This window comes from Protobothrops mucrosquamatus, unplaced genomic scaffold (genome assembly GCF_001527695.2).
Source record: "Protobothrops mucrosquamatus isolate PMUCROS unplaced genomic scaffold, P.Mucros_1.0 scaffold214, whole genome shotgun sequence".
Taxonomy (NCBI): Eukaryota; Metazoa; Chordata; class Lepidosauria; order Squamata; family Viperidae; genus Protobothrops; species Protobothrops mucrosquamatus.
The window spans coordinates 470,416-484,930 of NW_015386568.1; the positions used below are offsets into that span (position 1 = coordinate 470,416).

General features: G+C 40.7%; 1 protein-coding gene across 1 annotated transcript; it reads right to left on the minus strand.

Annotated features, from left to right (window-relative positions):
* Window positions 1–7,417: 7,417 nt before the first annotated feature.
* FGF19 (fibroblast growth factor 19) lies at window positions 7,418–13,958 on the minus strand. The gene is made up of 3 exons (XM_015814076.1): window positions 13,721–13,958; window positions 12,982–13,085; window positions 7,418–7,741 (listed from the first exon to the last, which is right to left on the minus strand). Exons 1-3 carry the CDS (start codon window positions 13,956–13,958, stop codon window positions 7,418–7,420), a joined length of 666 nt encoding a protein of 221 aa, XP_015669562.1.
* Between the last annotated feature and the right edge of the window lie 557 nt (window positions 13,959–14,515).

Sequence of the window (14,515 nt, forward strand, 5' to 3'; positions counted from 1 at the left end):
AATATGATTTTCTTTTGATTATTTAGTGAATTCCATCTCTAAACTGGAACTTGAACCTGAGTCTCTGCATCTAAATCCAATCCCCTCATTATTGCCTCATCCTGGATTCAGTCTCCCTCCTTCCCCTTTCTTTCTTTCTTTCTTTCTTTCTTTCTTTCTTTCTTTCTTTCTTTCTTTCTTTCTTTCTTTCTTTCTTTTTCTTTCTTTCTTTCTTTCTTTCTTTCTTAAGATTCTCTATGGATATTTCAATTGTTTATCAAGTGCTAAACGCCCTAGACATAACCATTAAAGTGCCTTGGTCAGATACATACATAATCACATCTCTTGAAACAAGAAAGAGTAATCTTTCTAACCGTATCAGTCAGGCCTTCCTTCTGTAAACACCCACTTCAGCTACTTGTAAGTGTTTATAAGAAAACTGAAAGAATGTATAACTTTCACCTGGAAAGCTAACTAAGGTGTGTGCTACTATATGGCTTTTGCTGTGTGGAGAACAGATACATTTTAGGTCAAATTATGCAGAAATATTGGACATTCAAAAGGGTTCAAAACTTTTAAACACCAATGTATGTTTGTTTTTTGTTTTTTGTTTTGCAATTTTGTGCTTTATTTTTGCCAGGATATGTTTAAGCAATTTATTTTCAAAAATAAAGAGCAATTTGAAATAATTGAAAGAGTGCCCTGTACTATTTAAATTTAAAATAAATGTGAGCAATTCCAGTCTGTAGTGTCCAGGAACTTTGAGGGGGCATCAGTGGACCCCCCCCTCCACAACTCAACACAAAAGAAAAAGACTTGATGGCACAATTCTCATTTTGAAAGCCCTAGCAATTCCTGCAAAATTTGAGTTAATGAATTGAACATTTATTCTTACTTGCATTGTGGATTTCATACAGTTGTCACTGTGCTCTTGGAGGCTAAATTTTAGCTGCAGATGTCTTGCCTGCCTCTTCTTTTACAGTTTGTATGTTCAGCCTGGACTTTATGTTTACTTAAGTTGAAGTTAATCTGCACAATGAACTGTCTGTTGAACAAACATGCTAAAGAATTGTGCCTTAAGAACTTAACATTCATTCTAGTAGTAAAGTCAGATGATGACTGTCAATAGAATTGAACCCAAATTCTCTGTAGTGCCTTCCTCCCTTTAATACATCAATCTCTTGGAAATAAGTTTGGCGCCATCTTTGCTACTTTTCTGGAAGGCCCTGAAGACATGGTTCTGTCAACAGGCCTGGGGATCCCAAGTTGGTTCAGAGCTGATCCTGTGGCTTGTATGATTGCATTTGTCACTGCCAGGGTGCATGGGTGGGTTTTATAGTGTTGATTTTTAAATTTGTAAGCCTTCTAGAAACACCATGCTGAGTTAGGCAGCCATATACATCTATTTAATAAATAAGTAAAATAAATAAATTGTGATCACTTAGAAGCAAAATGGATAGATAAGTAAGTAAGTAAGTAAGTAAATAAATAAGTAAATAAGTAAATAAGTAAGTAGCAGGGAACTGCAATTACAGTATAGCATCCTGCTTAATGTTTATATGTTAACATTTATATGCCAGAAGTAATCTGCCAGTTCAGGGTAAGGTATCATTAGTAAAATTATAATACCCAGTTGTATATTTGTTTGTTTAAAACATTTATGCAGCCACCTATCTTATGCCAAACTCTAGGTGGCTCCCAATATATTTCTATGGTAAATTGCAGTGGTAGTCATGATCCAAGGTCTTTGATCCAGATCTTTTAGGTTCTGGATAGGCAAAGAGAGAGGGGGGAGGGAGGGAGGGAGGGAGGGAGAAAGAGAGAGAGAGAGAGAGAGAGAGAGAATCAGATTCAACCCAAGCAAGACAAAATAGCTATTTACTAAAAAGCTTGTTGATTCTGGGTTTATACCATCATTGGTTCTTCAGGGGGTTACATTCTCCTAAGGATAGCAGGACTATAATTTTTGAGTCCTCAGTTCTCTACAGCTGTTCTCAAAAAAAAAAAAAGAGGATCTGGATATGGAATCCATGGCCTGGAGGGTCTTTGCCCAGCTCCATCCAGTACATAAATTCTGGTTTTCTTTCCATAGAAGAAGTATTCCACTGATGATATCACGCATGCCTGGATCATTGTAATTTGCTTTACATAAGGCTGTTCTTGATGACCACCCAGAAACTCCAGCTGGGGTAAAATAGTATGGCCCTGGTGCTTACTGGACAACTTCATTATTGCCATGTAACACCATTCCTGTGGGAGTTGCATAGGCTAGCAATGGCTTTCTGAATGCAATTCAAGGTGGTGATTATACTTATAAAGCTCTTTATGGCTCAGGGATTTGATATCTATAAGACTGCTTAACCTATCCATTCTGAGTAAACAGAATGCCTGTAGAAGATCCCTACCTACTGAGAGGTACAATGAGGGAAGGGGGAGATAAAGGAGGCATATTTTGTGGGAGCTGTTCTGGAATGGCTTGTGCTCCCCATTTTTGCAACCTTCCTGAAAGTTGTAAAAACTTGGCTCACAAACCTGCTTGTTCTGGACCTGTGATTAGATCCACATACAAGATTATTGTAATAATATTATGTATTGGGCAGTTTTGCATTTTGTTCCTGTCTTCTTGAACACTCCTTTGAATAGTTAGAAATGTAAGTCTTCGTAAATCTCATAAATAAATAAATCAGAAGCATAGAGGAGAGAAAGAGAGAGAGAGGTGCTTAGTAGTTATCTCATGTTGAATAGTTTCAATTTGTACCCTTCCTTCCCTTGTGAGCACTGGGCAGAAAAAAATAATATGCCTCTCTAAGTTAATTTTAAAAGGCAACAATAATTAAAATAAGCCTTAGTAGACTTAAAAGGCCGAGCTGAAGGGGGAGGTCTTAACTCCTTTGGTAATGGTGAAAAAATGAAGACTTAAGCAGAAAGAGTATGTATGTAGTTGAACTAAGGAGCCCTTGGTGCTCTCTGAGCGTGATTGTTTGCCTGGAGACATTTCATTACCCAATTAGGTAACATTATCAGTGCCTTTGCTTACAGACATTGCATTGACGATGTTACCTAGTTGGGTAATGAAATGTCTGCAAGCAAACAATCAAGCTCAGAGAGCGCCAAGGCAAGCAGAAAAAGGCAAAGACAATATATTTCATTGCTTGGGAATTTTGCAGAAAGTTAGGGAAAAATTATTTTAAAAAAAACCTAAAATGCTAGATGAGGGCATAGAAGGATAGCATCCTTAGCTTATCTTGATAGGAGAATAAATTCAGCATCACAATCTTCGACTTACGACCATAATTGAGTCCAAAATTTCTGTTACTAAGTGAGACATTTGTTAAGTGAGTTTTGCCCCATTTTAAGGCCTTTCTTGACACAATTGTTAGGTGAATTACTGCAGTTGTTAAGTCAGTAACATTGTTGTTAAGTGAATCTGGCTGCCCCCATTGATTTTGACCCCGGGACACTGCAACCCATCCTAAATATGAGCCAGTTGCCAAGCATCTAAATTTTGATCACGTGACCGTGGGGGGGGGTGCTGCAGTGGCCGTGTGAAAAATGACCATAAATTACTTCTTCCAGTGCCGTTGTAACTTCAGTCATTAAAATGAGCTGTTGTAAGTCGAGGACTGCCTATATATTGCAGGTTTCATTTTTGAACTATCTACTAAAACTGCCAATCTGATTTATTTCTATACAGCCAAATAAGTGTAATATTTATTTTGGTTCTTATTTATTTAAGAGAACGTATACGGCTGCCCCACTAACTCTCAGTGACTCTGAGTGCCTTACAAAAAAATAATGTTAGGCTATTCTGCATCCTGTAATCATATCTGTAATGAAAAGGGGAGGAATGCTTTTTTGGGGGACGGACAAGGCAAATTGGAAATTGAATTTCATTCAGTTTTCTCTTAATATAAAATTTAAAAACCGGCAGTTAAAATAATTACATAGTTCAAGGCAATACGATTCCTTGCTTAAGGGAAAGAAATAACCTAGGACTTGGAACACGTTTGTGTTTATGAGGGTGGGGAGAAACCTTGCAGTGCAGAAACAAACAATTCCTTCTGCTTTATCTTATCTTGTAGTCTTTACTGAATACATCAAAGGAAATTGAGTACTACATCAGCATTGCTGGAGGACAGGAAGACCTTCTTTCTAGAACAGAATTTTTAAGACACTTGCCACATGTTACTCAAGACTGCATCATTGACTGACTAATCCATTGTGGATATTCCAGGCTTCCTTTGAATTGTGAGGCCATACAATAGCAATAGCAATGGCATTTAGACATATATATTGCCCCATAGCACTTTACAGCACTCTCTGGGTGGTTTACAATATAGAAGCATCATTTGCATATTGACCCCCAACAATCTGGGTTCTCATTTTACCGACCTCGGAAGGATGGAAGGCTGAGTCAATCTTGAGCTCTGACAGGATCGAACTCCAGGCTGTGGGCAGCAACTTTAACCACTATGTTACAAAGGTACGGTTAGAAGGCTACTGGAGTCATTTGTTTGGTGAGATGAGCAGCTATATAAATTAGACAAGTAATAATAAATAATGCCATGTTAATCTGTACTGGCAATCTTCCATATAAATCTATCCTACAAATCAAAATGGAATCATTGCCTTTCAAATTCTAAAAAAAAAATCCAGCTACTATAAAGAGGCAAGTATATGAGTATTGAAAGTTGCAACAATTGTCTTGAAACTATCCAGAAAAGATAGATAAAGAGATAAAACCTTTTGAGACACCAGCGGGAGGAGAGACAATCATCATATTTGCAGACAAGATCTCAATGTGTGCTGGATAGTTGTTTAAAACCTGAATCAAATTGAATACAAAATTGTATGCATGTTTGAGTGACTCGCAAAATATGTTCAGATCACAATTATCCAATTTTTACTAGCTAAATGTATTTCAAAGGTTAAACCATATGTTATCACTTAAAGGAAGTCAGGTGACATGTGCTTTATAATGTTTTATTTCTATTAAAATGTTACACACTACAACTAAAGTTTTTACACATAATTCTTAAAGATTTGTTTTTTTACCATTTTACGATTACAAAAATCCACTACATATTATCCAGTGTTCAAAAAGGCAAAATTGGAATACATAAATATACATTTAAGTATAAATACAGTAAGAAAATAAACGGATGTATGTGTTTAATAAATTAATCATAAATAGAGCATTGACAATGAAGTGCTAGTTGAAGAAAATGCTTTCTTCTGATTTCTATACAACCTTATTATATACAATAACTTTTTAAAAAGAATAATGTCCCAAACATTATTTCAAATTTCCAAAATGTAATGATTGAAATCTTAACTTGTAAAATGTCATACAATATATATATATATATATATATATATATATATATATATATATAAAATCCTGCTAAATATCTATGGAGATTCCCAGTCATCCAGGTCATGGTTGCCCCAAAGATATTGTTCAAAAGGCTTTTCTTGTTTTTTTTTCCTTGAAAACATTTCATTTCTTATTGAAGAAACTTTTTGGATGAGAAGCAAAACGTTTTGAAGGGGGAAAAAACCCAAGAAAGTCCTTTTGAACAACACCTTTGGGAACTACTGCTAATTTTAATGTGAATTATACTGCATCACTTTCGGTAGGAATTTAAAACAGACTGGACTACATCCAAAGCATCTCCCAAAGGAAATGGCCGCTTTTATCTATTCCGCCTGTCTTCTTCCACCTGGAGCTACTGAGATGAATTAGGCCGTGTCTGAGAACTCTGGGAATTCAGTCACAGCACATCAGGAAGTAACTGGTTGGGAGAAAATGTAGCTATCTATGTTTGTTGAGAATTAATGTTATTTTCATTGAAAAAGAAATTGTTTGGACAGAGTTATTCAATCTGTAAGTGAATGATTAAAACTGAACAGAGATTTTACATTTTTTGGCATGTCTAAAGAAGCACACATTTTAGTTTTACAACATTGTTTAGTAAGCAAAATAGACACTTGTTGACAATCTACAGAGAAATCAGAAGAATTTAGCTGCATCACTTTTTGCTTGCTTTCCCAGATAGCAGCCTAACTAGTTGTATTTTTTCAAAACTTTAGCTCTTCACACCATTGCAATTGTTCCTGATCAAACTCACATCACTGGAAAGTCTTTATACCATTTAGCAACAAACATTGTTTTGCTAAAACATGGCAGCGCTATTATTTAATTTCTCCTATTAGTTGAAGTTTATATTACCTTAATTATGATAATTACCTCCCAATAGCCAATTTCCTTAAAACACAGCAAAAGTCTGCAAAACATTGTGAGATCTAGCATGTATCAAAATGCATAAGTCCCTTTTGTTTACTTAGTTTGGCTAATTTACTTCTAACACTATTCTGTTTAAATGAGAAAGTTCCTAACAGTGAGGACAATTAACCAGTGGAACAGCTTGCCTTCAGAAATCATGGGCACTCCATCACTGGAGGTTTTTAAGAAGAGACTGGACAGTCACTTGTCTGAGATGGTATAGGTCAGTGATGGCAAACCTTTTAGAGACCGAGTGCCCAAAAACCACCCAACCCCCTGACCCGCCCCGCTCTGTCCCACCCTCACCTGCCTGCAGGGCCACCCACCGCCTCCATGGCCCACCGCAGGAGATCGCCCAGGCGGCTCAGCAGCACCATGGTGGCCACGCCCTCCACCTGTGTCCCACAGTGACAGGGCATGAGGGCGGAGTCTTGTCCCTGCTGCCCGGCTGCCATGTTCTTGACTGCACTGCTCTGCGCAGGCCGCGCCCAGGGGCGACTCTCCTCTAGAGGGGCTGCTGGTGAGGAGGGGGCCACGGGGGGAGGCGGGGCTGGAGCGACGGCCCGTTTGCTCACAGAGAGAGCTCTGAGTGCCGTCTCTGGCACGCGTGCCATAAGTTCGCCACCACTGGTATAGGTTTTCCTGCTTGAGTGCGGAGGGGGGGGCTGGACTAGAAGACTTCCAAGGTTCCTTCCAGCTCTATTCTATTCTATTCTATTCTATTCTATTCTATTCTATTCTATTCTATTCTATTCTATTCTATTCTATTCTATTCTATATACATTGAATAGGAATTACACATTCTTTGAATGAGCAGCAGTTATTGGGACTCAGAGGTAATTGGAAGTAATGAAGCAGTAGAATTTCTATGGGTTTATCTGTCCAAAGATCTTCCAAAACAAAAGAAATTCTGCAGGCTTTGAATGTTTCTCATTTCTAAATAAAACATTTAGAAGGAACTTTTCTAAGTAGTTTGTATAGATGACAGAGAAAGAGAGTGAATGAGGGTAGCTTTCTTGGAATTAGTATTGCTTTACAAAGGGGGTAATCCTATCTACACGTTTGTCATATTTTAAGTTATCACTTCAAAAAAATACAATCCTAACCTCTTCATAACCTCTTTATAAAATCTAATTAAAGAAAGAGAAGTTACTAACCAAAACTAGGACTCTGTACTAAGGACACTTCAGAAGTGATACCAAAGGGATCCATGCTGTCAGTTTTAACTGGTTGTTGAAAAATACCAGATTCCAAATTTTGCCTGGTATCACTATATTCTCCAAAATCTTCCACTGGCACAGTGTTCATCATAGGTAGGAAATGAGATAACGGAAGAAAGTCTTTTCCTTTGTATTGTTGTCTTTGCCTGGCATTACTTAAAGACAGCAGAATTCCATATTTCTTTGACTTGTAGATGTTGTAGCCATCTGGACGTATCTCCTCTTCAAAAGAGCAATTCTCTGTGGTATATATGAGCTGGGGGAAAAAGTAAACATTATTACATACTGCATGAGTTTATAAGTCTCTGAAATGGCAGATTATCCAGATAATCAGTGGAATTATCTGTTTGGCTACAAGATAATTAAATACGATATTCCTTAGAGAGATTAAATTGGATTTCTTATTTCGCAGAGCAAAAATAATCTTAGGGGATCTCAAGAAGAAACAAGAGGAGGTATTTATAAATCAGGTTATAAGAAGCATTTAAATATATAGTCTGTAACAGGTTACTAAGGGATGGTGATCAATTTTACAACAAGGTTCATTTTGATTTCTCCAGTTTTATTTGATGGGAAGGAAAGAAATATTTTTAATTCCTGATTGCCCATCAAGTAATTTATTGCTCATGCTTTGTTTTCACTATGCGTAAAAAAATAAAGGAATTATCATAGCTCGGTCTGAATGCTTTTGTGCGGACTAATATGGAAAACAACAAAGAAAGTTTCATAGTAAATGAGACTGGAGCATGATAAAAATGTTGTCATGCAAGTCTTAATTATGGGTTAAAGTACTGAATGAGTTTCTTTTTTTAACCACCTAATGGAGCAAATAAGCAGTGTCAATCTGATTTACTTATGCCCTTTCAGTATCTCAGTTCGGCATCTGCTTAGATCAGGTAACTTCCAGATATTTTGAGCTTCAGTTCTCAATAGTTTTAGCAGCATGGCTAATGGTAAACAATTGTTAGAATTATAGCCAAAACAATCTGGTGCATACCAGTTTGTCTACCCTTGCCCTAGATTATGAGGATTTCTATATTCTATAAAAAAACACAGATGCAAAAAATTTGAATTATGCAAATAATGGAATAAAGATTGTTATAAAGGCTATTCCAGAGATATGTGACATAAGGCTCTAGTGTGGAATTAAACCTGGAAGTCTTAGTTGCAGCCTTCAAAGATCAACAAAAGACATTACCAACATTAATTTTTAATGTAACAGAAATAGAAAACTATTAAATACAATGCTTGGAATTAGTCATATCAATTACATTTAAGTTGTATTAACTATAAATGAAATAGTATAAGTACTTTTGGCAAAATAGCCCGGCATACTCAGATTAGCTGCAAACCTTGGGCCATAAAAATTGCATATTGTATTCGATGATGCCAGAGCAACCTTTGCACAATAGTTGCTTAAGGACGGTGCCATTCAGCCATTTTTACAGTTGGTAATGGGTCTGTTTCTCAATACATACTCCAGAACAACCTAACAGAAATACAGGTAATCCTCAACTTACAACCGTGATGGTTCAAAGTGACCGTGGCACTGAAAAAGTGACATGGCCGTTTTTCACACTGATGACTGTTGCTGCATCCCCCTGGTCATGTGATTGAAATTCAGACACTTGGCAACTGACTCCTATTTATGACGGTTGCAGTGTCCCAGGATCATGTGGTCACGTTTTGTGACCTCCTGATAGGCAAAGTTAAAGGGGAAGCCAGATTCACTTATCAACTGTGCCAGGAAAGGTGGTAAAATGGGGCAAAACTTACTTAACCGTCTCACAACAGAAATTTTAGGTTCAATTGTGGCGGGAAGTCAAGGGCTACCTGTATAAGTTGTTGGGGGAGAGGGTTTGCCTTTTAAGAAATATACATTTTATGTATGTATTTTTATTTGGTGGGAACCACAGTGCCTTCCCACTAGGAAATTCCCACAGACTTAGTCATGTAACAGACTTTAAAAATCACTAGAAAGTCAGAAAGACCTTTAGAAAACTCTCTTTCCTGCCCTCTCGTGTTCATCCATGTTTTTCCAACTCATATCCAATAGCCCTAATTGAACTTTTGTTCTCCAAAATTACTGGACATTCTGCTGGAAACTGAAACTCAGGAGCACCAAATTGGGGAAAGCTGGAATAAAACTTGTCTGGTGATGTAATGGAATAAACATTCATTATATTGTCTATTCAGAGCAAAAGAAACTACGGTGTTTCATTCTTAATTCAGAAATGTTAACACTATGAAGAATGTGGCCATCATTTCAGAAAGTTTTAGTCCCTTTGTGCTACTGTTGTTTTTCCTAAAACTCTGGTGTTACTCTGGTTCAGTCATTAGAGGTAACTGAACTCTTGGTCAATGAAAAAGTATTGCTGATTACGTAGAATGCTTCAATGATAAGAGAAACGGTATTCTTGCACAAGCTCTTTCTCAGTCAAGCATCTGAACCATACATTTATCTGACATGCAAAACAGACTGAAAAAAATCCCATCACCCACCACCCATCAATTATTGCTGAATATTTTATAGCAGAATCGCTTCAAAGAGACAAAATAGATTTAAAATTGCTACTTCACCAATAGTTCGGGCTGTCAGTCATTTGGAAAACATGCTTTACTCTTTGTCAAGATTAGCAAACGGCTTGAAATGTGAAGTTGCTGTCATGAAAATCACTTAATAGCACCACTTTGAAAACCAGTACCATGCTTTGCCACCATTTTGAGTATGGTAGGAACTGAGTAGGAAAACTTTGCAAAAATTGTAGGGCAGGGCCTACAATAGGCTCAACGGTTTAAAGAAGTAAATCCAAAACTCCTCCCACCAACATGATAAACCCAGGGAAATACAGAAAATCTTGCTCCAATATGTTAGACTAAGACTGGGAAAACCCTGATTTAAAACCCTGCTTCAGCTATGGAAGATCACTGAATATTTGGGGCTGTTCCTTATCTTTCAGGCAAAACTACGTTGCAGGCTTGTAAAGAAAACTGGACAAGTGGATGCTATGAACACTGCTTTTAAGCACTTGGAAGAAAGGAGAAATACAAGCAATAAGTAAATTGTCCCAATTATCGTGGCCACGGGCCACCAAACAATTGCACCTTTGTGGTATATAAGACTATAGTCTGTTTTATTTTATTGATTAATTGGTTAATTAAAATAAAAACAACCTCACAATTCAGAGTTTAATGGAGTGTATTTAGTGGTATGCTTAGGAAGGTTTAGTTCTAAATAGGTATAATTGCACAAAATTACACAGATAAGCAATACTTTGGGAGGATAAATGCTAATCCTTATTTTAATGACGAGACAGCTTTAAACGGTATTATTGTTGTTTACAAGCAGAAATCACATCAGATTTGAAGCCCTCTGCTTAAATTTCTATTTACTATTGAAAAGCTAACTTTTAGCATATGACGTATTTTCACTTTTGAAAGGAAGTGAATTTTAATGTAACAGTCGGAGCATTATGAATGGAAGCAGTGATTGTCATTATCTAAAGTTATGCCTTTAAGAACACATAAGAAGCATTTTAAATAGATATATATTACCTATGGAAATGCACCTACATATACAGCAGAAGTAAAGCAGTTACTTGTATGGGAAAATCCCAAGTCTGGGATGATCAGGAAAAAATCCTGGAGTGTAAATTGATAAAATTATGCTTTAAAGCAGTGAAGAATGCCCTTCCCAGCCAAAAATGAGTCAAAATATTGCTGTGTCATCAACTACGCATTCAGTCGCTAGAAGATCAATGAAAACAAAAGAATTAAAAATGGAGGGGTTTTCTTTCCCTCCTTAGGTTAGTTGAATGAGGGCTCTAGTTTAATGTACTGCAACTTGCTGTATACTCATTTTCCTATTTGAAATTGCATTAGGAATATTAATTTCAATAGGGCAGAACAACTTCTGGTGAGCAGTTACATTTGGGTAATTGCGGGAGCTATGTAATGCTGATTTGGTATGGGGAGCATGACCATTGCTACTTATCAGTATTTCCTAGGATATTTATTTCTTTATTTATACTTCTTTATTATTAATCTTATATGCTACCTAATACCTATACTTGGTGTGGAGAAAACAGTAAAAAAAAAAGATCCAAAGTATTTAAGTTAATATTTAAGTGCTTTATTCATTACCAGTTATAAAAGAATTTTTTTTATCTATAACTCTGGCCATTTGGACTTTTTAAATCTAAATAAAAAGAGTTCTACATCTCGTCTACTGTTCTGCTACTGAGCCATTACATAGCACATTACTGCTGCTCAAAGGTTGCGGTAGCCAGAGACAGCAAGCGTTCTGTTTATTCTTATTTATCCTGCTTACTAGTCTGCAACACTCCCCTTCCTGCAGGCTTTTTAAAAATCGGTTTGCAGAGTGTGCCACACCTGTGCTGCAAAGATCCAGATGACCAGCAGATGGGAGTCAATAGTTAAGTTTACTGTCCCTTGGATTCTGCTGTAATACCAGCTCTAGCTCCTGTGCAACTTGTGTGTTTGCTACCAACACAATGGAAAGGGTACACACCATGTAAAGGGGTCTCATTCACTGATCAGAAATAGAACCTAACTTTTATTATTTTCCACCTAGCCACCTGTACGATGAAATAATCCTCCCCCCTCCCAGGGTAGTAAAGGTGAATAACCAACAGAAAGCTTTTGTGAATCTATGCCTTCTGGCATAGAATAGAAGGAAACCGGGATCACCGGGAGCTGACATTAGGCAATGAAGAATGCAAGGCCCCAGAGTCTTTTCTGAAAGTGACTGCAATGCCAGGGATGGAGAGCTTGTATTTGGATGCAGGGATTGGGGGGGGGGGGGGGGAAACCCAGTCAGAAATCTCTAACGAGCCAGCAAACGTAGTGGGTGGCCTCTAAAGGGATTTACGCGCTTATTTCTCAGCCTCCCCTCCCTCAAAGGTTACCGTGAGGACAGGGCGCGATAAGGATCTATCTTCTGCCTGGCGCCCCGAAAACAGGTCCCCAAAGAAACGTAAACAAATAGTAACTCTGTAGACTTTAAGTTCTGGAATGTGGCTGGGTCCGCCTGTGAGCTGCCACAGCGGCGCTGCAGAAGTAGCGCCCAACAAGACCGTTGTCCTCTTTCATCCCATTATTCGCTCCAAAATCCAGTATAAATTATCCAGTGTTCCTGCAACGCTCGGCGCTCCTGTGTGAAGCCCCCCCACCTCTCCACCGCCCCGTCCTTCTTCTCTGGCCAGCCCAAATCGCCTCGAAAGTTAAACCTCCTTCTTTCACGCTACAACCTTTACTTTAAAGAAGCCACAACCTTTACTTCTTTCACGCTACAACCTTTACTTTAAAGAACTTTAAAGCGCGTTCCCTTCCCGCCTCGTTTAAAGGACCTTTGGCGCAACTCCGTCCGAGTCTCTCCCCCCCCCCCCCCCCCCCCCCCCCCCCCCCCCCCCCCCCCCCCCCCCCCCCCCCCCCCCCCGGGTTTTTTTTTTTTTTACGCAGCTTCGAGTCACTTACCAGCCCGTGCAGCCCGCCTTCCTCTTCCATGCACAGGTAGCGAGAGCTGTGCACGCCCTTGATGGCTACGGTGCGAAGCGCTACTGCTCGGATCTCCAGCAAACCTGCGCGGCGGGACAAACAAAACTGTTTTGTAGGGTTCCTGTGCTCCGTGGGAGGGAAAATAGCCCTTGGGCAGGGGTAGGCAACCTTGGCTCTTTTATGACTCGTGGGACTTCAACTCCCAGAATTCCTGAGCCAGCTATGCTGGCTCAGGAATTCTGGGAGTTGAAGTCCCACGAGTCATAAAAGAGCCAAGGTTGCCTACCCCTGCCCTTGGGGAAAGGAAAGGAAAGGAAAGGGTCCCTCTTCCCCCCCCTCCACTCAGACGCGTGTCTTCCACGGGAAGGCTAGACCGAGCCCGTGAACAAAAGCAGGGGTCTCTGTAAAGACGAGAGAGCAATCGGGTGGGTGGCCCCACCAAAGTCCTCGGCGTGATCAGGGGAGCAGAAAAAGCCCACCCCCCACCCCGACCCCCTTTCAGGATCTGGGTTTTCCTCGCGTCTCGTGGGAGCGCAGATCCAAAGGGCCACGAGAGAAGGAAGCGGGGAAGGGGGGGGGGGCGAACGGCTGGGGTTAAGGCGCAGCGAGCCGAGGGGAGCTCCCCGAGCCAAAGCGTCAGCTTCCAAAAGCGGGGGAGGGGGACCCCGCGGAAAGTGGGAGGACGGACCCGGGTCGGCGCGGCGTTGATGCTACTTACTGTGTCGGTTCTGACTAGCGGCGCCGTCCACTCGGCCGTCGCCGTGGATCCTCAGGAAATAGCTGAACAGTCCGTGCCGGCTGGCCGTGTAGAGGTGCCTGACCCGGATGGGGTCCCCCCAGCCGTAGTAGACGTGCGGTCCGGCATCGGCCAGTGGCACCGACTTGACCGCCGCGGCGAAGCAAAGGCCCAGCAGAACCAGGGGCGCGGCGCCGGCTTTGCAGACCTGCATCCCCATCCTAGCAGAACGAGTGGCTCGTGGTGGAGGAGAGAGAGAGAGAGAGAGAGAGAGAGAGAGAGAGAGAGAGAGAGAGAGAGAAGTGGGGGGGCTTCCCTCCAAGCCGAGGGACCGTGAGCACCGCGCCGCGAGGTTCCTGCGCTGGGGATGGGGAAGAGGGAGAAAGAGAGAGAGAGAGAGAGCCCAGCCGGGGGGGGGGGGATGGAGGGGCTTCGGGAGCGAATGGTGGGAAGCCGCAGGCGAGCCCCTTCCTTTTATAGCTCTGGCCGATCGGCCCAATCGATAAGGCGAGTCCCGATTCCAATACAGACCCCGCTCCCTGAGCAAGTGCTCCGGCCAATTCCCGCCCCGTCGTATTGATCTGGATGACATCACTGCCCAGGGGGACACCCTTCGGGCTTCAGCTTCTGTCCTGCTCCGGGACGTAGCAGCTCTCGTTTAACCGGGGAGTCGGGACGGCTTCCCAGATCTCCAGCACTCTCCCCCCCCCCCTAACTCGCCTCGCCTTCCTGGGGTTGGGTGGGCAGCCTTGGGTCGGCCGCGGGAGAGGAAAGCCA

What these genes read in the sequence shown, in the direction of transcription:
- FGF19 (XM_015814076.1), bottom strand. Translation starts at nt 13,958, where the DNA reads ATGGGGATGCAGGTCTGCAAAGCCGGCGCCGCGCCCCTGGTTCTGCTG. An exon ending in CGCTAGTCAGAACCGACACA is followed by an intron (nt 13,086 to 13,720) that starts GTAAGTAGCATC and finishes CCCGCCGCGCAG; the next exon opens with GTTTGCTGGAGATCCGAGCA. An exon ending in AAGGCGGGCTGCACGGGCTG is followed by an intron (nt 7,742 to 12,981) that starts GTAAGTGACTCG and finishes TTTTTCCCCCAG; the next exon opens with CTCATATATACCACAGAGAA.